Raw genomic sequence first — 20,467 nt, 5'->3', positions numbered from 1 at the left:
TTTCTTTATTTTATTAAAGTTACCCTCAAGTGGTGATACTGGGTGTTAGTTATTCCCACCCCAAAAAATATAAAATAAAAAACAGATCTATTGATATGGTCATGTGATTTTTGTACTTCATTTTGTTTGTGATGTATTACGTTTATTGATTTGCTAATATTGTACCATCCTTGCATCCCTGGCATGAATCTCACTTGATTGTGGTGTGTGATCTTTTTAATGTATTTCTGAATCTGGATTGCCAGTATTTTGTTAAGGGCAAGGGGGAAGAATTGGGACAAGTGTAATAGAATAACAATTAAAAATTATTTAAAAAATTTTTTTAAATCTAAATTTTTTTAATTCTTATTTTTTTTAATTGATTTTAGAGAAGGGAGGGAGGGAGAGAGAGAGAGAGATTGATTGACTTGTTGTTCCACTTTTTATGTACTCACTGGTTGGTTCTTATATGTGCCCTGACCAGGGATCAAACCTACAACCTTGGTGTATTGGAACGATGCTCTAAGCAGCTGAGCTACCCAGCCTGGGCCAGTCTAAATTTTTTTTATTTCTCTTGTGTTGGAGAACCTCAGAATGTTCCTAGATCTCATTCTCTGGAGGCTACCTCTCCTGAGAGAGGACAAGACTGTTTTACCCCAGGGAAGACAAGAATGCAGTTCCTGCATTCTTCCACCACTACATAGCATCCAAGGTTCAGCAAAGCTTCAGGCCTGTAGGTGCCCCCATAAATCCTGAAAAAGAAATTTTCTTTCCCAGAGATTCCAGGATTTTCATTCCTTATAGGGTAATGTGATCCCTTTCCCAAGTCTTCTCACTCAGAATCTGATAGCTGAAGTTCTGCAAAGCTTTTTATTCACCAGTGCCTTCTGAATCACAGCTTTTTTCCTTTTGCCCTCCCCTCAGGCCTCTTACCTCTTACTCTTCTGACTAGTGGTCTTATTTTATCAAGGGTTGGACAGCTTCCCCATCCTCTAAACTCCTTCCCACTTTTCTAATGGGAGAATTTGTGCGCAAGGTAGTGGTCTGTACTTGGACAGTTTGCATCTTGATTTCCCTAGAATAGCAGTCAGGAATACAGAAGCTCCAGCTATCTGTGAAGGGCGAGGACAGGCATCACATACCAGAAAGGCTGATACACTCTCCAAGACCATCTTGTACGATGATACATAACATTATGTAGGATCCCTCAAACACATGCCGCCTCCTCTTGGGGTGTATACACTGGCCACTTTCTAGAGTCAGTAACTTGTATCATCTGAAGATCTTTCCGGGACTAAGGGGAATCAGAATTTTCCTCAAGTATTTTCAAGACCGTAACAAACAAAAAGGTCCTCATTTCATTGGATAATTTGGTGGATGTTGGTAACTTAAGCAAACAAGGAGATATAGTCTCCTCTAGGTAGAGAAATGCCATGGGGCATAGCAAGCATGATAACACACTTAAACAAAAATAGTGGGTTCTGAAGCTGAAAATCTGCAGTAGGACTATTTATACCAGATGATGCAGACACAACCTCCAATGGTAGGTGTTGACTCTTTTCTGAGAAGAAACCTAATTCCCCTTCTTCTACAAGGGTCTCTCCCAAGATGTTTTAGCTTCAGCTGATCTTTTGCCCTCCCCTAAATCATAGCATTCTGTGTATCACTGAAGAAGGAAATGATGAAAAATCCTAGATTTGGGAATCACTTAAAATAATAGTCTCCTCAGAGAAGACAGGAGTTTTTTCCCCCAGTCATGGACTTAGCAGCCTGAGGCTTTCAGGGATTGACCCTTTTCCTTGTAAGGACTACATTCTTTATCTCTTTACTCAAGGCTTTTTTTCTTTAATAATTGAGATTATATCCATTGTTTTGAGGATAAGTACACAGACATTTCAGTTTGTACATAATTCTTTTTTACATAAGATTTTATTTATTTTTGGAGAGAGGGGAAGAGTGAGAGAAACGTGGATGTGCAAGAGAGACATCAATTGGTTGCCTCTCACACGCCCCAAACTGGGGACCTGGCCCACAACCCAGGCATGTGCAACCCAGGTCGTCAAACTGGTGACCTTTCAGTTCACAGGCCGGCACTCAATCCACTGAGCCACACCAGCCAGGGCTGTACACAGTTCTTAACATATGTACCAAAAACCCAAAAAGTCATATACTTGTGATTATATTCTAAAGTTGTTCCAGTGACTTTCCAGCTTAAAATTTGGGTGCTAATTTTCCTTAATCAAGTACCAATATCTTCAAATGTTGATACCCTTTTCCATCAGAGTCCCAGTAATTGACAATGTAATAATTATATACACTACATAATCAAATTTTCAATCTTTCACAGCACATTAACAAAGTTACTAGGAAAACTGGACACCAAAGATTAACTTAGAGAGCTCAAAGTTCTGACAGGAAGAGCCAAGGGGAGAGAAGAAGTAATTTTAAATGTTCAAGACATAATAAATGCACAACTGACTCCAATTTGCCATTTAGTATGCCTTGTCTTATAAAATATAAAAACCATCCCCATGTATGGAATGTTAAGCTGACACCAAAACAATCAAAGCCTCCCATATTCAATATCCCACTATTTTTGGTTGTACCAAAAAATAAACGGCTTATGATTTCACCTCTTAAAAAGAAGCTAAATTTATACTTAAAAAATGGGATGAGGTGGAATTCCCTTCTTATAAATATTTTTAGAGCTACTACAAACTGCATTTACAAAAGAGTTGATAAAAATATTCCTCTGGATTGTACAAGAAGGGAGACAGGGACCACTGATAAGACATGATAAGTGATATTCATCAGACTTGGCTTCTTTCTGGCCTGCTTCATCCAAGGCTAGATTCTTCTCACTTCTAGTTTTTCTGTTTTCTGCAAATCTCTGGGTTCCTGGTTAGCCACTTCAGCCTGTTTTCCCTTTGCTCCCCTGTTCCCTTTTGTTTAAACTTTTTTGACTGCAGATTTATCCTTTTCTGTCCTCCCAGTTCTGGCTTTATTTCCACTTTGGCAAGAGCAGGTTTAGCTCACAGCCTTGCCGATCTTCTGTTGGGCTCCTTCATGCCCCCTTGGCGGAGCTGACCTTCCTCTTAGGCATCATGACTACGAGGTGGGCACATGCGTGCTCGGAGCTGTCACAAACCTGGGCTGCTTGGCCACTGCCACTTTTTCCGCCACCCAACCCTCCACATGGGTGGTTTCACTCAAGTTTTGGGGCCCTCTTACTGCGTAGTTCTTAATTTCATAGAGGTGATCAAGTGGAAGATTTTTCTCCTAAATTTTGAAAAGTTCTAATGTACTACTGCTCAGAGTGACCTGTGGCCCAGCTGCTGGTCTGAGAATTGTTTGCTACTGGTTCACAAGATGAGGATCATTATCCTGAATGTAAATCAGCTGTGTCACTGAGCACACTGTTTAGTTCAGGTTTTGTTTTGTTTTTTTTCCTTCATGGAAAGACTTTGTCAAAGAATGAAATGATGAGTTGATTTATATCCTGGTGCAGATTTCTTATCTTGCCGTGGTCCAGTGTTAGTCATGCTTATCTTCAGAAATGAAGTGTGTCATGGTCTCAAAAGCAGTATGTCATGCTCTGTTGTCAGTGTTTTTTTATTGCCTAATGTTCTTGAACAAAAACAGTTCTAAAGTCCAATAAATCTCATTTTCATTTCTGCCTCCCCTGCCTTAACAGAAATCTACGGACCACTCCCTATGTGTTTCTTCATTCCTGGCAAAGTACAGTGTCTGGCACAGATAACACCCGTCTTTTATTACAAAATCTTTTATTTCAAAATCATAAGCGTGTAATTCTGTAACATAACTATAACACTCAAGCATATCATATGCCATTTGAGATGAAATGTTCAAATTGAAACTATAAATTATTACACCCATTTTATTACCCTGACAACTGCACTCAAGCAGATCTTACTTCTGCCAGACCCTGTACTTTAGAGTAACTCCGTCTTGGCCCTGGCTGGGTAAGTCAGTTAGTTAGAGCATCATCCCAATATGCCAAGGTTGCAAGTTCTATCCCCACTCAGGGCACATACAAAAATCAACAAATGAGTGCATAAATAAGTGGAACAACAAATTTATTCATTCTCCTCTCTCTCCCCCTCTTTCCCTCTCTTTCCCCCTCTCTCCCTCTCCCTCCCTCCCTCCCTTCCTCTCTCCTTTCCTCACCATAATTTTATCTCCTGCATAACTGTGTAGTGCTTTCTTGATAACCCATGCATCTTATCAGATGTATGTATGTCTAGTTAGCTTATATTTACACAAGAAGAGTTGGCCACATCCAAGCCCTGTTTGTTACATGAACTTTTCCCACCAGAACTCTGAGAAACCTCCTTAATATATGGCTCGGCTTTCTTAAGTGTTCCTTCTCCGACCTCTCCTGGGAAGTTTACCAGATACTTAGTTGTGAGTAGGTCATTATTTCTCCAAGCATCACAATTAGAGCCGTTGTAGAGCAATAGAGTGAAATAGTTGTTTGTTCCCTTCTGACCAACCACTATAAGAATTTGTTCTCTTTGTGACCAACCCACTTAGTAAAGATAGCCACAACAGGAGTGGTTGGACATGTTCCTCTGTCTAGAATCAATAGGGCAACCATGTAGTCTTTTATACCTAGACTCTTGCCTAACAGTAACAATTTGGTCCGTGATCCTATAGCAGTGGTTCTCAGCTTGAGCTCACTTCCTACTTCTCAGGGATCCAGCTGCAGAGTCACTATACCAGCTGTCAGAAATTATTTTATCTTGGGAAAGCTATTTATTAGTAGCTTTTCTCAGGAATAATAATTTGTTAAATACTTCTTATATGCTAGGTTCTGTTCTAATACTTTACATTTCATTTAATTCTCATACTGCAGTTATCTCTGTTTTATGATGAGAACTCTTACAGTCCTATAGAGATAAATGTCTAAAGTCACACAATTAGTGACAGAACTCGGTCTAACTCCAAAAGCTCTGGTTCTTTAGTACCCTGTCCCCAAGGATGCTTCTCCCCCCTTGTCCCCGCCCCCTTGACGTCTGTTTTATTTTTCTTCCTGTTTCACAAGTCCTATGTTAGGCCTCCCCCAACAACCCATTCTTTTCCCCAATTTTTCAGTAAAATCAGGAGTTAGAGATGGTTACAAAAATGCACTCAGTGGTTACATGAAAAGTAGATGCCCTCCTTGTTCAGATGGGAGACCATAATTGAACACAGGATCAAAGTGTTTATAACAATTTTTAGATCACACTAGGGAACATTTACTGTATTAGCCATTGAAGATGATACATAATCAGAGAATGAAAATTATTTGTAAATAAGCTGAGTTCACTTTTTGGGGAAAAATAACTGGTATAATGTGTAGTAGCTGGAAATAATTTGTAAAAAAAAAAATTTGTAACTGAAAATTGTACTTATGTCTTTGATCCTCACAAAAATATCTTTATTTTTAAGGGTAACCAGTCCCTGTAACGCTATCTGTTATTTACAAAACACTTTTTATTGTTGTTCAAGTACTGTTGTCTCCATTTTCTTGTCACCATTTCCCCCTGCCACACCCACCACCACCTCCCACCCTCAATCCGAACCCCCTTTGGCTTTGTCCATGGGTCCTTTATACATGTTCCTTGACAACCCTTCCCCTTCTTTCCCCCATTATCCCCCTCCCCCCTCCGCTCTGGTTACTGTCAGTTCTTTATATCAATGTCTCTGGTTATATTTTGCTTGTTTTGTTGATTGGGTTCCATTATAGGTGAGATCATATGGTATTTGTCTTTCACCATCTGTCTTATTTCACTTAGCATAATGCTCTCCAGTTCCATCCATGCTGTCACAAAGGGTAGGAGCTCCTTTATTTCATCTGCGTAGTATTCCATTGTATAAATATACCATACTTTTTGGATCCACTCATTTACTGATGGGCACTTAGGTTGCTTCCAGCACTCGATTATTGTAAATTGTGCTGCTATGAACATAGGGGTGTGTAGGTTCCTTTGAACTGGTGTTTTGGGATTCTTAGGGTATAATCCCAGCAATGGAATTGCCGGATCAAAAGGCAGTTCCATTTTTAGTTTTTTGATGAAATTCCATACTACGTAACAGTTTTTATATAAATTTACTTCACTTTTTTTATTCACACAGAATTATTTCCAAATGGATGTTCAGCCTTCAAGAAAATTACTCCTAATATAGATGAAGAAGGAGCAATGAAAGAAGATGCTGGAATGATGGATGTCCATTATAGTGAGGTAAGATTCCATGGCCTGCATTGCTAGCTATATTAAGTTTAACTTAATTTGGAGGGTGACTAATGGTTGATAAACTGTAAGCATTAAGACGGCCCAGGGCAAAGATATTCCTGTTAGGAATGTGGAGCCCTGTCTCTGGAACTCTTCCTAATCTCTGGTTTTAGAAATGCAACATTTATCATCCTGAAATCACCATCACAGTAACCAGATCAGGGTTAACATACTTCAGGGAAATCTCCATTAAGGTAACAGCTAAGCAGAGTATGTATACAAGTATTTTTGAGATGGGAAATTTCTACTCTAAACTTTATATGGATAGCAAACAGCCTCACTTGTCCCACAGTCAACAAATATTTACTGAGCACTGACTTATGAACAAGGCTCTGGACTTAATGGTATAAAAGCTATCAAATAATTAGATATGGCTGATCTCTGACCTCTAGCATCTACCTGACAAATAAGACACCATCACAACATGGAAATAAGCGAGACAATGCCATTTGAATAATATAAACAGTATGTTCCATGCAAAGTCAGAAGTGAGAGAGAGATGCCTTTGAGCTGGTGTAGAACAGAGGAGGTATTAGATTAGAGAGGGATTTGAAGAATAAGATCATCCTGAAGGCATTCAAACAGGAGAATAGCAGGGACAAAAGTTAAGAGGTAGGAAAATATAAGGCATATTTGGAGTATAAGTAAGTGGATTCTTTTTTATTAAACCAGAGAAGGGTAGTAGCTGGGGTCTGATTTTGAGAAACTATAAGTGTTTGCTCTTAACAGTTGTCCTATTTCCCCCCTTTATTCCCCTCTGCCCTGCACCCCCCTTCCCACATGAGTTTATGTCAGTACGTTGCACATAAAAGTTCCTTGGCTTCTCCATTTCCTATACTATTGTTAATCTCCCCCTGTCTATTTTGTACCTGCCAATTATGGTTCTTATTCCGTGTACCTTTTCCCCCATTCTCCCCCTCTCCCCACTGATAACCCTCCATGTGATCTCATTTCTGTGAATCTGTTCCTGGTCTAGTTGTTTGCTTAGTTCATTTTTATTTTTGTTTTATTAGGTTCAGTTCTTGATAGTTCTGAGTTTGTTGTCATTTTACTGTTCGTATTTTTTTTTAATTTTTTAAAGATTTTATTTTTAGATAGAGAGGAAGGGAAGGAGAAAGATAGGGAGAGAAACATCAATGTGTGGTTGCCTCTCATGCGTCCCCTACTAGGGACCTGGCCCGAAACCTAGGCTCGTGCCCTGAGTGGGAATTAAACCAGCAACCCTTTGCTTTGCAGCCCAGCAATCAATCCACTGAGCCAGTAATCTTGGATGTAGGTCCTTGCCTTTCATGACTTGGAATACTTCTTTCCAGCCCTTTCTTGGCTGCAAGATTTCTTTTGAGAAATCAGCTAATGGTCTTATGGGCACTCCTTTGTAGGTAACTGTCTCCTTTTCTCTTGCTGCTTTTAAGATACTCTTCTTATCTTTGATCTGGGGTAACTTAATTATGTTTGCCTTGGTGTGTGCTTCCTTGGGTCCAACTTCTTTGGGACTCTCTGAGCTTCCTGGACTCCCTGGAAGTCTGTTTCCTTTGCCAGATTAGGGAAGTTCTCCTTCATTATTTCTTCAAATAAGTTTTCCATTTCTTCCTCTTTTCCTTCTGGCAACTCCTGTGATTCAGATGTTGGAATATTTAAAGTTGTCCCCGAGGTTCCTAAGTCTCTCCTCATTTTTTTGAATTTTTGTTTCTTCATTCTGTTCTGGTTAAATGTTTATTTTTTCCTTCTGCTCCACACTGTTGATTTGAGACATGGTTTCCTTCCCTTCACTGTCGGTTCCCTTTATTTCAATTTTTATAGCTTTCACTTTTCCCTCTATTTTGTGACCATATTCAACCAAGTCTGTGAGCATCCTGATTACCAGTGTTTTGAACTGTGCATCTGATAGGTTGGCTATCTCTTCATCGCTTAGTTGTATTTTTTCTGGACCTTTGATCTGTTCTTTCATTTGGGCTATATTTTTTTGTCTTGGAACTCCTGTTATGTTATAAGGGTCGGAGTCTTAGGTATTCACCAGGGCGGGGCAACCCACTTGGCTGCGTTGTGGCACTCTCTGTGGGGAAGGGATCTGAGAGGGAACAAGGCCACTTGCTGCACTCTATACTGGCTTTCAGTCACTTCCCCCACTACCCACAAGCAAATTAGGCCCTTCTGGTGCTGATTCCCCGGGTGGGTGGGTTTGTGTACATTCTAGAACCCCGTGGGTCCCTTCAGTGAACTCTCCTGTGAGGCTGAGAGTTTCTCCTGCTGCCTCAACCCGCACACGTTTTTCTAGTCAGAGATTTTGAGGCTTTATTTCCCAACAGTGGAACCCTGGGTTGCATGGTCTGTCTGCTCCCCAGTTATTCTTCCCTGGTTACCCACATGCAAATGTGGGACTGCCTGGTCTGCCAGCCACCGCCTTGCCATGAGTCCTCTCTGCCCTGACTGTCCATCTCTGCCCCTCCTACCAGTCTGGATGAATGTTTCTTCTTCAACTCCTTGGTTGTTGGACTTCCATGCAGTTTGATTTTCTGGCAGTTCTGGTTGTTTTTTTGTTTTTAAATTTGTTGCTGTCCTCCTTTTGGTTGTGCAAGGAAGCAAAAGGGTATCTACCTATGCCTCCATCTTGTCCGGAAGTTTGGACTTTATCCATTAGAATGTTGAATTACTGTCAAAGGTGTTTGAGCTGAATAATGATGAGGTGAAAGCAAGGAAGAGAAAAGGTTCATTTGCTAATAATGTGGGAAATGTAGTGGAGGTAGTAGATGGATAGGGGTTGGAGGAAGAGGCTAGTGAGGGGGCCACCCTAAGGGTCCAGATGTGACGCAGTTGGGGCCCAAACCCACATAGTGACAGATTTAGGCAGTGCTGTGAAGAAATGAAGAAAACCTGCCTGTGGGAGAGGGAGAGTCAAAAGTAACTCTGAGATTTCAGGTTTGGATATTAGAGAAAAATGACAGATAGATGATTTTATAGGGACGATGATGAATTCAGTTTTTGATGTGTGTTGAATTTGAAATAAAAGGTTACTGAAATGGAAATAAACATCAGGCTATGAGAAATTCAGAACTGGACCTAAGCAGAGAGATCAGGATTGGAGATTCACATCTGGGAGTCATATCTGTGTGAGCACCAAAGCAAAGTGAAGATAGGAGATAGTATAGCAAATAAAGACCAGAGGACCAAGGGCTGAACCATAGAGAAGTTCACAGTTGAAGAATGGGAACACGAAAAAAAGAGAAATATATCAAAAGAAGAGAGATTTAAGGGATCGTAGTCCCATAGAAATACATTTTTTAAAGATTTATTTATTTATTTATTTATAGACAGAGGGGGAGGGAGGGAGAAAGATAGGGAAACACCAATGTGTAGTTGCCTGTCATGTCCCCCCCAACTGGGGACCTGGCCCATAACCCAGGCCTGTGCCCTGACTGGGAATCAAATGGCGACCTTTGGGTTTTCAGGCCAACGCTCAATCCACTGAGCCACACCAGCCAGGGCAGAAATAAATTTTTTGAAAAGTTGTAATAAGAAACACAAGAAGCAGGGCATGGATGGGGCAGGGGGGATTGGTGGGGTGAAAATTAGACAATTGTACTTGAAAAATAAGTAGATAGATAGATAGATAAAAAAAAAACAAGAAGCAGTTAGTTTAAAGTGATAAAGACACACTTTACAAATACTTCATGAATTTTTTTTTTAGAAACAAATCAGTACAACTGTAATTGAACAATAATATAAATATAAAATTTTAATTAAAATCAGATAAAATGTAGAAATTAAAACAAAGAATACAGGCTAATCTCAAGTTAGCTCTGGTTTATTTAGCTAAAAATCACAGACCCTGAAGCTTTACCTACTATTTCTGTATGGATCTCTCTCCTCATCAGTAAAATAAAAGACAGTAATACTATCCTGGTCACTTCACAGTAAATGTAAGGGCTCTTTTTAAGTCATTAAGTGGTACGTAAATGTCAGGTTTTATCACTGACTTACTTGACATTTAGGGTTCCATTTACCCCCAGAACCTAGAAGAACAGATATTTAAAATATGTTTGCTGAATTAATCATAACAGAGAATCAAGATACTTGAATTTTAATTCCAGTTCACTATTTAGTTGTGAAGCCTTGGGTAAATTAATTCACTTTTCGAGTCTTAGATGATTTTCCATTGAAGTCCATTTTTTATGGCTGGCAGTGGAAAGAGTCTGGGGAGATTGTGGGAGATAAATGGGTCAGCACAACTGAAGTGTTATCCTTGCCGTCCGTAACGCAGCTTCAACTACTAGAGCCTCACTCTGTTTTTTTATACTGTCAAGGAAAGCAGTGATGTTTCTTACTATCCAAGAACTATAATCAGTGTTCTGTGTAAACACATTTGTTACAACTGTTTTGTATTCTACGGTAATGATTTCTACATACTTTTTATTTGATGTATACAGACAGAATCATGTTCTATGAAGTGCCATTTTATGTTTTAGTTTACATAAGTCTTCTTCCTTATGCCCTAGCCAATGGCAAAAGAACTGACATTGATTTCCAAGTTTTCTTTTATTGAAATGAAAAATACAAATGGTTGTCCATTTAGTGTCTGTATTTATTTATTTTTTATTTTTTGTTTTATTTTTATTTATTTATTTATTTATTTATTTATTTATTTTTATTCAGTTACAATTGTCTGCATTTTCTCCCCATCCCTCTTGAAAGCAAACAAAATATAACCAGAGACAATTGAAATTAGTGTCTGTATTTAAATAAATGAGTTAAACCAATAATAATGAAATTTAATTTGTATTTAAAACTGCATTTTTGACTTCTACTTGCCAGAGTTTTTACACAATCATATACTTTACAAAGTATCCCCCCCCCACACACACACACACAGAAATATTTCCGGCACCCATCTGGCACCATACATAGTTATTACACTGTTACTGACTATATTCCCTATGCTGTACATTACATCCCCATGACTGTTTAGTGACTACAATATTCCATTGTATATATGTAACATAACATTTTGATCCACTTGTGTGTTGATGGGCACTTGCTGCTTCCATAGTTTGGGTATTGTAAATAATGCTACAGTGAGTATAGAGGTGCATATATCTTTTAGAATTAGTGTTTGGGTTTCTTGAGATGTATACCCAGAATTGCTGGGTCATAAACCAGTTCCATTTTTAATTCTTCGAGGACCCTCCATACTGCTTTCCACAGTGGCTGCACCAGTCTGCATTCCCACCAACAGTGCACAAGGGAGGGATCCCCTTTCTCCACATCCTTACCACCACTTGTTGATTGTGGATTTATTGATGATGGCCATTCTGACACTTGTGAGGTGATATCTCATTGTGGTTTTAATTTGCATCCTCTGATGATTAATGATGTTGAGCATCTTTTCATATCTATTGGCCATCTCTATGGCTTTTTTGGAGAAATGTCTATTTAGGTCCTTTGTCCATTTTTTAATTGGATTGTCTTTCTGGTGTTGAGTTGTATGAGTTCTTAAAATTTTTGATACTAACGCCTTATCAGGTATATCTTTGGCAAATATTTTCTCCCATTTAGTAGCTTGTCTTTTCATTTTGGTGATAGTTTCCTTTGCTGTGCAAAAGTTTTTAGTTTCATGTAGTCTCATGTGTTTCTTTTTTTTCTTTTTTTCCCTTGCCCAAGGAGATATATCAGAAAAAAACATTACTAACAGAAGCACCTGATATTTTACTTGCCTATTTTCAGGAATTTTACTTTTTTGAGTCTTACATTTAAATTTTTAATCCATTTTGATTTTATTCTTCTGTGTGGTATATGTTGTCTAGTTTCATTTTTTTTCCATGTATTTGCCCAATTTTCACAACACCCTTTATTGAATAATCTATCTTTAGCCCATTGTATATTTTTTTCCTCCTTTGTCAAATACTAATTGACTATAAAGGCATGGGTTTATTTCTGGGTTCTCTATTCTGTTCCATTGCTCTATATGTCTGTTTTTATGCCAGTACTAGGCTGATTTGATTACTATAGTCTCACAGTATAGTTTGATATCAGGTGGCATGATACCTCCAACTTTGTTGTTCTTTCTCAAGATTGCTGTGGCTATTCAGTAGTTGCATGTAAATTTTTGAATTTTTTGTTCTAGTTCTGTGAAATATGCTACTGGTATTTTGATAGGAATGGCATTGAACTATAGATTGCTTTGGATAGTGTGGACATTTTAATGTTAATTCTTCCTATCCATGAACACAGTATATGCTCCCACTTATTTTTTTTTCTTCTTCATTCTTTCTTTAGTGTCTTGTAATTTTCCAAGTACAGGTCTTTTACATCCTTAGTTAAATGTATTCCAGTGTATTTTTTGGATGCAATTGTAAATGGGATTTTTTTTTTTTTTTTTAGTTTTCCTTTCTGATAGTTCATTATTGGACTATGAAAATGCAACTGGTTTCTGAATATTTATTTTGTATCCTGCTACTTTACTGAGTTCATTTATCAGTTCTAATAGTTTTTTGGTGGAATCTTTAGAGTTCTCTCTATAGTATCATCTGACATGACAGTTTTACTTCTTGCTTTCCAATTTGGATGCCTCTTTGTTGAAGTTCTCACTGATTTCATCTATTCTTCTTTTAAGTTCCTTGAGCATCCTTATAATCATTGTTTTGAACTCTGTGTCTGGTAGATTGCATGCCTCCATTTCACTTAGTTCATTTTCTGTGGGAGAATTCTTTCTGTTCTTTCTTTTGGGAGCTGTTTCTTTGTCTACTCATTTTGGTTGCCTCTCTGTGTTTGTTTCTTTATGTTTGGTAGATCTGCTCTGTCTCCCAGCCTGGGTAGGGTGGCCTTATATAGTAGGTGTCCTGTGGGTCTCAGTGGTGCAGTCTCCCTGATCACCTGAACTGGGTGCTCCAGGAATGTCCCTTGTATGGGTTATGTTAGCCCTCATGTTGTAGTTGAGTCAGGATCGCTGTTGGCATACCTATGGGTTGGGTTGACCCTCAGGCTGGTTGGCTGTAAGAACTGACCCCAACTGCTATGTATGAGATGCTGTGGGGGGCTGTCCCCACAAGTTGGAATTTGCCCAAGCAGGGTTTGGATTCTTGCCAAGACCTCCCTTTGGCTGTGCTGCTTGTGGAACTAATTAGGTCGTGCTCTGCTGTGGTCTGAAGCCAACCACCAGGTGTGTTGGTTCTTGGGTCTCTTGGGAGGTATTGTGATGCAGGTCAATGTCAGATGCTGCCTGTGACCAGCCATGGACTACCTGTTGTGTGCTACAGAGTGATCCATGGTTGATGGATACCTGTGCTGGGGCTTGGTTGTGTGGGAGGGGCCAAACTACACACCAGGGCTGGCTGTCCCCAGTTCCAGGCCTGGAGCAGGTCAGCAAAACTGTTAAGGCACCCTGAGATCAACTGCTAGCTGCCAGTTAGGTTAGCCTCTTGAAGGAGCTTCAGTGGGGGGAGGGGTAGTACGCAAGGTAGGTGAAGCAATTTCTCAGGGAGTCACCAGGTGAATGAATGATGTTCACCAGGTTAATATCCTGGGTGGGACAAAAGTAGGTTTGCAGTTGTTTGTATGGAAAATAATGCAATAAATAATAATGCCAGCATAAAGTGTGTGTTTCACATACTTACAACAGTAAACCTACTTTTGCCTCACTCTGGAGATTCAAATTCTCAAGATACCTCAAGGCCAGCTGCCACTCACCTGAGGCCTGCAGACCTTTGCAGTTGGGCAGGGTCTCCGGAGTCCTCAGGGTGTAGCCAATAGAGTTCATCAGGCTAAAGCAGATCAAAATTTGTCCATGTGAATGGAGGGGTCAGCATGTGTGAACAGTGGTGCCTGTCCGCTACTTGGGAAGACAGTCCTTGCTCTACAGCCACACAACTCAGTCTTTCTGTGTGTGTTCCCAGCAACCACCCCTCCCCCCAGCTTGCCCAGAATCCCTTGAGAGTTTTTCAAGAAAGACTGCTGGCTGCTGCCCACAGAGCCCACAGCTGTGTGTGCCATTGGCAGGGCAAGGCCTCAGGGAGTCATCAGGGTGGGGCTAGTACAGCTCCCTAAGCTAATGCTGTGTGGGGGGAGTGCTTAACCCAGGAAAGATGGCCTCCATGGGTGGTGTGGGATAAGGGACACAACACAGGGACATTGACACTGTCCCTTCAGCCCTCTTCCTGAAGCCACACAACTCAGTTTCTCCATGTGTGACTCTAATCTTCTCCAAGTCACTGTCACTCTACCAGAGCCCAGGTTGAGAGTTTGCATGTGAAATTTTGTGCGGTGTCCCTTTAAGAGAGCACCTGGGTTTCTAGCAGACTCCTGTCTCATCCAGGTGGACAGAATTGGTGCTGATTTTTACAGCCAGATGTTATGTGGACTCCTCTTCCCTGCACTGGTGTTCTAGGATGGGGAGCCCAGCGTGGGGTTGAGACCCCTTGCTCCTCAAGGGGTACCTCTGTAGCTGAGATACCCCTTCAGATTCTCAACTGTGGCATGTGGGAGCAGGGTCAGCCTTTTTTGTTTTTCCTCCCTTCCTACAAATCTCAGTGCGGTTTCTTCTGTGTATCCTTACTTTTAAGAACTGTTCAGCTAGTCTTCAGATGGTTATCCAGGTTAATTGATGTGGTAACCCATTACCTTATAATCAGGAGGAGGGGAGTGTAACTTTTACCTCCTCTACCATCTTGGATCCCCTTTGAAATGCACACATCTGAAGTAAAGAGTTTAATGAACTTTGACAATTATATACACCCATGTAGCTTACTACCAGAAACAAGAAATAGAACATGACCATTTCCCTAGAAAGTAGCTTTGTGCTCATTTCCAGTCAGTCTCCCCGTCCCCATCATGTGATATCTATCACCATAGGTGAGTTTTGCCTGTGTTTTGGTATCATAAAAGTGAAATTGTTCAGTACATACCCTTTTGCACCTGGCTTCTTTTGCTTAACCTAACATTTTTTAGATCAATTGATGTTGTTGAGTATATCTAAAGTTTTTTTTCATTGCTAAATAATATTCTATTGTATCGATACATCATTTTTAAAATCCATATTCCTGTTAACAGATTTTGGATTGTTTAACAATAGATAAACATTCTTATCTATTACCTCTTTTGGACATATGCTTTTATTTTTCTTGGGTAAATACTTTTTCTTGGAATAAAATTACTAGATCCTGGAGAAGTTATATATTTAACTTTATAAGAAATTATCAAAGAGTTTTTGAAAGTGTTTGGATCATTTTATGCTCCTACCAGCAACGAATGAGAGTTTCCGTTGCTGCACATCCTCACAAACATCTGATGTTGCTAGTCTTTTAAAAGTTTTACCATCCTATAATATTAGGCATGAGTTGGTACCTCAGATTTTTTATTTGTATTTACTTCACTAATAATATTGACTACTTAAAAAAAATTATTCTTAGAGTGAGGGGAAGAGAGGGAGAGAGAGAGAGAGAGAGAGAGAGAGAAAAACATCAATTGATGTGCAAAAGATACATCAATTGGTTGCCTCTCACATACCCCTGTCTGGAGACCTGGGCCGCAACCCAGCCATGTGCCCTGACTGGGAATTGAACCACATGACCTTTCAGTTCACAGGCTGGTGCTCAGTCCACTGAGCCACACCAGCCAGGGCAATTTTGTGATTTTAGAGAGAGAGGGGAAAGGAAAGAGAAAGAGAAACATTGGTTTGTTTTTCCACTTATTTATGTTACGCATTTATTGGTTGATTCTTGTATGTGCTCTGACCGGGGATCAAACTTGCAACCTTGGCATATTGGGATGATGCTCTAACCAACTGAGCTACCTGGCCAAGGCTAATCATATATCATATGTGAAATGTTTTTTCAAGTCTTTTGCCCATTTTAAAAAATAACATTGTTCATTTTTTTTTGTTAGTTTGTGAAAGTTGTTTCTGTTTTATGGACGTAAGTCCTTGGTCAGATACATGTGCTGCAAATTTATTTACCAGTCTTTGACTTGTTTACTCACTTTCTTAATTGGGTTTTTTTTTTTTATTAGAAAGATTTGGTTTTGATAAAGCCCAATTTACCCTTTAATGGTTTGTTCTTTTTGTGTCTGGAAATTTTTTTTGCTTTCCTCAAAATTATGAAGATGTTGCCCTGATAGGCGTGGCTCAGTTGGACATCCTTCTGCAAAGCAGAAAAGTTCTCTGGTTCAATTCCTGGTCAGGGCACATGCCTGGGTTGAGGGTTCCATCCCCGGTCAGGTGTGTGTGATGTGTCTCTCTCTCACACCTCAGTGTTTCTCTCCCTCTCTTTCTTCCTCCCCTCCCCTCTCTTTAAACATAAATAAAATCTTTTTTTAAAAGATTGTGAGGATGTCTTGTATTTTCTTTTTTTTTTTTACACAAAGTGCACAGATCAATTTTAATAGTATACAGAAACTGATATAATTCTTTTTTTTAATTTTTTTTTAGTTTTTATTCAGTTATAAACTGTTTCTGAGTTTTATGTCTATAATCAATCCAATGTTAATTTATGAGCATGGAATGAGATAGAACCCAAGTTTATTTTTCAGTCATAAAATCAGGTAGTGTTAGCCCTCCAACTTAATTTTTTCAAAGTCATTTTGGCTATTGTACATCCTTTGGATTTCCATATAAAATTTATATTCATCTTTTCTATTCCTCAAAATAGCCTGCTGGAAGTTTTTTAGGGATTTTGTTCAATTTATATACCACTTCATGGAAAGGATGAGCTTAACAATGTTGAGTCTTTCAGTCAATGAACATTTATTTAGGTAGCCTTTAATTTCTTCCAACAATATTTTTTGATTTTCAGGATAGATGACTTTTGTTGGATGTATTCTTACATAACTGATGTCTTGGTTCCATTATAAATAGTATTGCTTGATTTTAAAAACAGATATTTTATTTATTTATTTTTAGAGAGGGAGGAAGGAAGGGAGAAGAAAAGGGAAAGAAGCTTTGATCAGCTACCTCTCACACACCCCCAACTGGGGACCTGGCCTGCAACCCAGGCATGTGCCCTGACCGGGAATTGAACTAGCGACCCTTGATTCACAGGCGGGTGGTCAATCCATGGAGCCACACCAGCCAGGGCTGCTTGATACTTTTGTTGTTGGTAGTATATTCAAATCTAGTATATAAAAATATATTAATTTTGGCTGTTGATCTTATAATGTACAATTTGGCTAAATCCACTTAGTTTAGTATACAGTCACATCATCTGCACAAAAGGACAGTTGTACATTTGCCAGTTTGTACGCCTTTTCTGCCTTACTTGCCCAGTTATTGCGCTTTCTAGGACCTTCAGCCTAATGTTGCACAGAACTGGTAAGGGCAGACATTCTTGACCTTTTCCCAAATTTGGAAGTGTGTTCAGCCTGTACGTTTTTAGTAGATTCTCTGTATCAGATTGAGGAAGGTTTCTTCTATTCCTAGTTTCCTGAGAATCCTTTTTGAATATCCTGAAGGACTGTTGAGTTTTTTCAAATGTTCTTTCTGCATCTGTAGCTGGAGAAACCATTTTTCTTATTTATTCTGTTTACGTAGTATATTGCATTGAATTTTTTACTAACTGTAAACCAACTTTACATTCCTTATACAAACATCACTAGTTTGTAACAGATTTTTAATTCCTTAAAAGTTCTTCCTTGTCACTGTGGCTGGAAATTTTAATTTACCTATTAAATGTTACTATAAGATCATTTGTTCAAGTAGCAACATTGAACAAATATCTATGCACAGCCACTGTCTGGGTAATTTAGGAAACCAATATAAATAAGATGTCCCTACTTTTGAAGGCTCACAGACTATTTGGAATGTTGAGAAATATTCAGTGAATTATCAGAGTAGGAAAAAAAGGTGTCTAGTGTCTTGCTGCCCTGTGTTGATCAGGAGAAGGGTTCTGGAAGAGTTGAACTTAAGCTTCAAAGGGATTAACCAAGTGAAAGGGAGTAAAGGACAAGAGGGTACAGCATGAAAAAAGGCACAAAGTTAGGACAGCACTGTGGTGATTCAAGGGAACTATTAGTAGTTTTGCTGTTGTTGGAGTATAATGTGCAAGTCTGGGTGTGATGAGATTATAGAAATACTAGCCAGATCACTGCATGCCTTCCATGCCAATTGAAAGAGCTTGTCCTTTATTCTGTGAATGAGGGGCAGCCATCATGAAATTTTAAGGAGTGGGGAGGGACATGGTTTGGTTTGCATTGTAATCAGAACCCTGTGGCAGATTTGTGGATAGATTGGAAAGCACCAAGGATGGAAGCAGGAAGACCAATTAGAAAAAAAAAATGAGGTCTTGAACCTTAGCAATCAGAGTAGAGATGGAGAGGATGGGCCAGTTTGAAAAATTTTAGAAAAACTGGTAAATCATTTGGTGATGAACTGATTAGAGGATGAATTAAAAAAAGAGAGTGTATTAGTTTTCTAGGTCTGCCATATCAAATTACACAGACTCAGTGGCTTCAAACAACAGAAACATGTTGTCTCATAGTTGTAGAGTCTAGAAGCCCAAAATCAAGTCATCAGGACCATGTCCCTCTGAGACTCTGAGTAGAATCCTTTCTTGACTCTTCCCAGCTTCTGATAGTGGCTGTTGATTTTTTTGTGTTCCTTGCCTTGTATCTGCATTGCTCCGATCTCTGCCTCTAGTCACATGGTCTTCTCCATATATGACTATTCTAAGGATACCAGTCATATTGCATTAAGAACCCACCCTACTCCAGTATGACTTCACCTTAACTAATTACATCTGCAATGACCCTATTTCCAAATGATGTCACATTCTGAGGTACTGGGGGTTAGCACTTCAACTTTTTGAAGGACTGCTCAACCATAAAAGAGGGTAAAGTCAAAACTGCTTTTAGTTTTGTAGCTAAGAGTTTTTAGGGTGTTACCACTGTATAGATAAGAAACACAAGTGAAAGAGCTAGTTTAGAAAGAAAATGAGTTCAAAATTATTTAAAGGACATACAGGAAAAGCCACTTTAGTAATCAGCTGTATAGGTTTGAAGTACATCTCTTTATGACAGAAATAAACTGTGAAGACGTATGGACAGCATCAGTGATTGGCATCAATTATTGGTGAGAACATGAAATGATGGTTCACAAAAGGTTGTTTTATAGCAGCTGTTACGGTTCTGGCAAGGTGGGAGATCTCTGTCTTGAGCCATTATCCCTTCATTCTCACTAATTTTAGAACCTACAGTCAGGAAGGAAGCAGTCTTTACCAAAATCACATCATTTTAATAAACAATCACTCATGCAACAGCTTTTAAGAGTTGTCAAATACTCTCAACTCTATTATATTTTGTATATAATTTCTATGTGAAGGAAAAATAATGTACATTTGTAGGCTTAGTGAAATTTACCCTGTTAGACATCAAGACATCCTCTGTTTGGAACAATTTATTCTCTTTCAAAGGTAATCCTTCTCAATGTATTACCATTTGTAAGTACTGTATAGTTAACATCATTTTATGAATAAGCAAAATAAATGGATGTAGTTTACTGTTGTCAACATTAATTTCATATTTTTAAGAACAGTTTCAGTTTTCAAATATAATCCTGTGCATTTCATTTAAATTAGTATATTAACTTGAAATGGTTCAGCATTTATTTGCCCTGAACTCTAAAACTATTTTTTTATTCCTGATTGCATCTTACTCTTAACGCAGGAAGTTTTGCTGGAGTTACTAGAACAGTGTGTGGATGGCTTATGGAAAGCAGAACGTTATGAAGTAATTTCTGAGATTTCCAAGTTAATCATTCCAATTTATGAGAAACGTCGTGAGTTTGAGGTAGGTAATTTAAACATTTGCATCATTGCCTATCACTCTACTATGTGACTGACCTCTGAAGAATAAAAGGTTAATTTTATTATGACATTTATAGTTTATAATGGAATATAAATACTTAATGTATCACTTTAACATGTTTGTACAGTTGGAAATTACAATTCCTAAAAATGCTGTTCAAGCCTTAGAATCCTACCTTGTATTTATACAAATGCTCCAGTTGAAATTAAGGATAAGATATACAAAATATAAATAGAAATTTAGATTATACCAGTGGTTCTCAAACCAGTGGTTCTCTCCAGCCATTTCCCTTCTTCCCCTAAGGGCATAAAATCAATGTTGTCTTCATTAAACCTTGACTTAAAAAAGCTATTGAAGTTTCAGGTTACTCCAGAAGAGACACAGACTTGATCCTATTTTTTGCAATTTTA

The 20,467-nt window shown here is 38.8% G+C and overlaps 1 protein-coding gene across 5 annotated transcripts in view; it reads left to right on the top strand.

Moving 5' to 3' along the window:
- The window catches only part of DOCK11 (dedicator of cytokinesis 11), a 186,620-nt gene that overhangs the window by 151,838 nt on the left and 14,315 nt on the right, over window positions 1-20,467 (top strand). For all 5 annotated transcript variants that reach the window (XM_053917159.1, XM_053917158.1, XM_053917161.2 and 2 more), the window contains 2 exons: window positions 6,118-6,224; window positions 19,917-20,039. In XM_053917159.1, coding sequence (XP_053773134.1) covers window positions 6,118-6,224; window positions 19,917-20,039 — 230 coding nt within the window. The remainder of the gene's footprint in view (window positions 1-6,117; window positions 6,225-19,916; window positions 20,040-20,467) is intronic.

The sequence above is a fragment of the Desmodus rotundus genome, chromosome X (assembly GCF_022682495.2).
Source record: "Desmodus rotundus isolate HL8 chromosome X, HLdesRot8A.1, whole genome shotgun sequence".
Lineage (NCBI taxonomy): Eukaryota > Metazoa > Chordata > Mammalia > Chiroptera > Phyllostomidae > Desmodus > Desmodus rotundus.
Note: the sequence above shows the minus strand (reverse complement) of the source record. Positions and strands in the feature narration are given on the sequence as shown.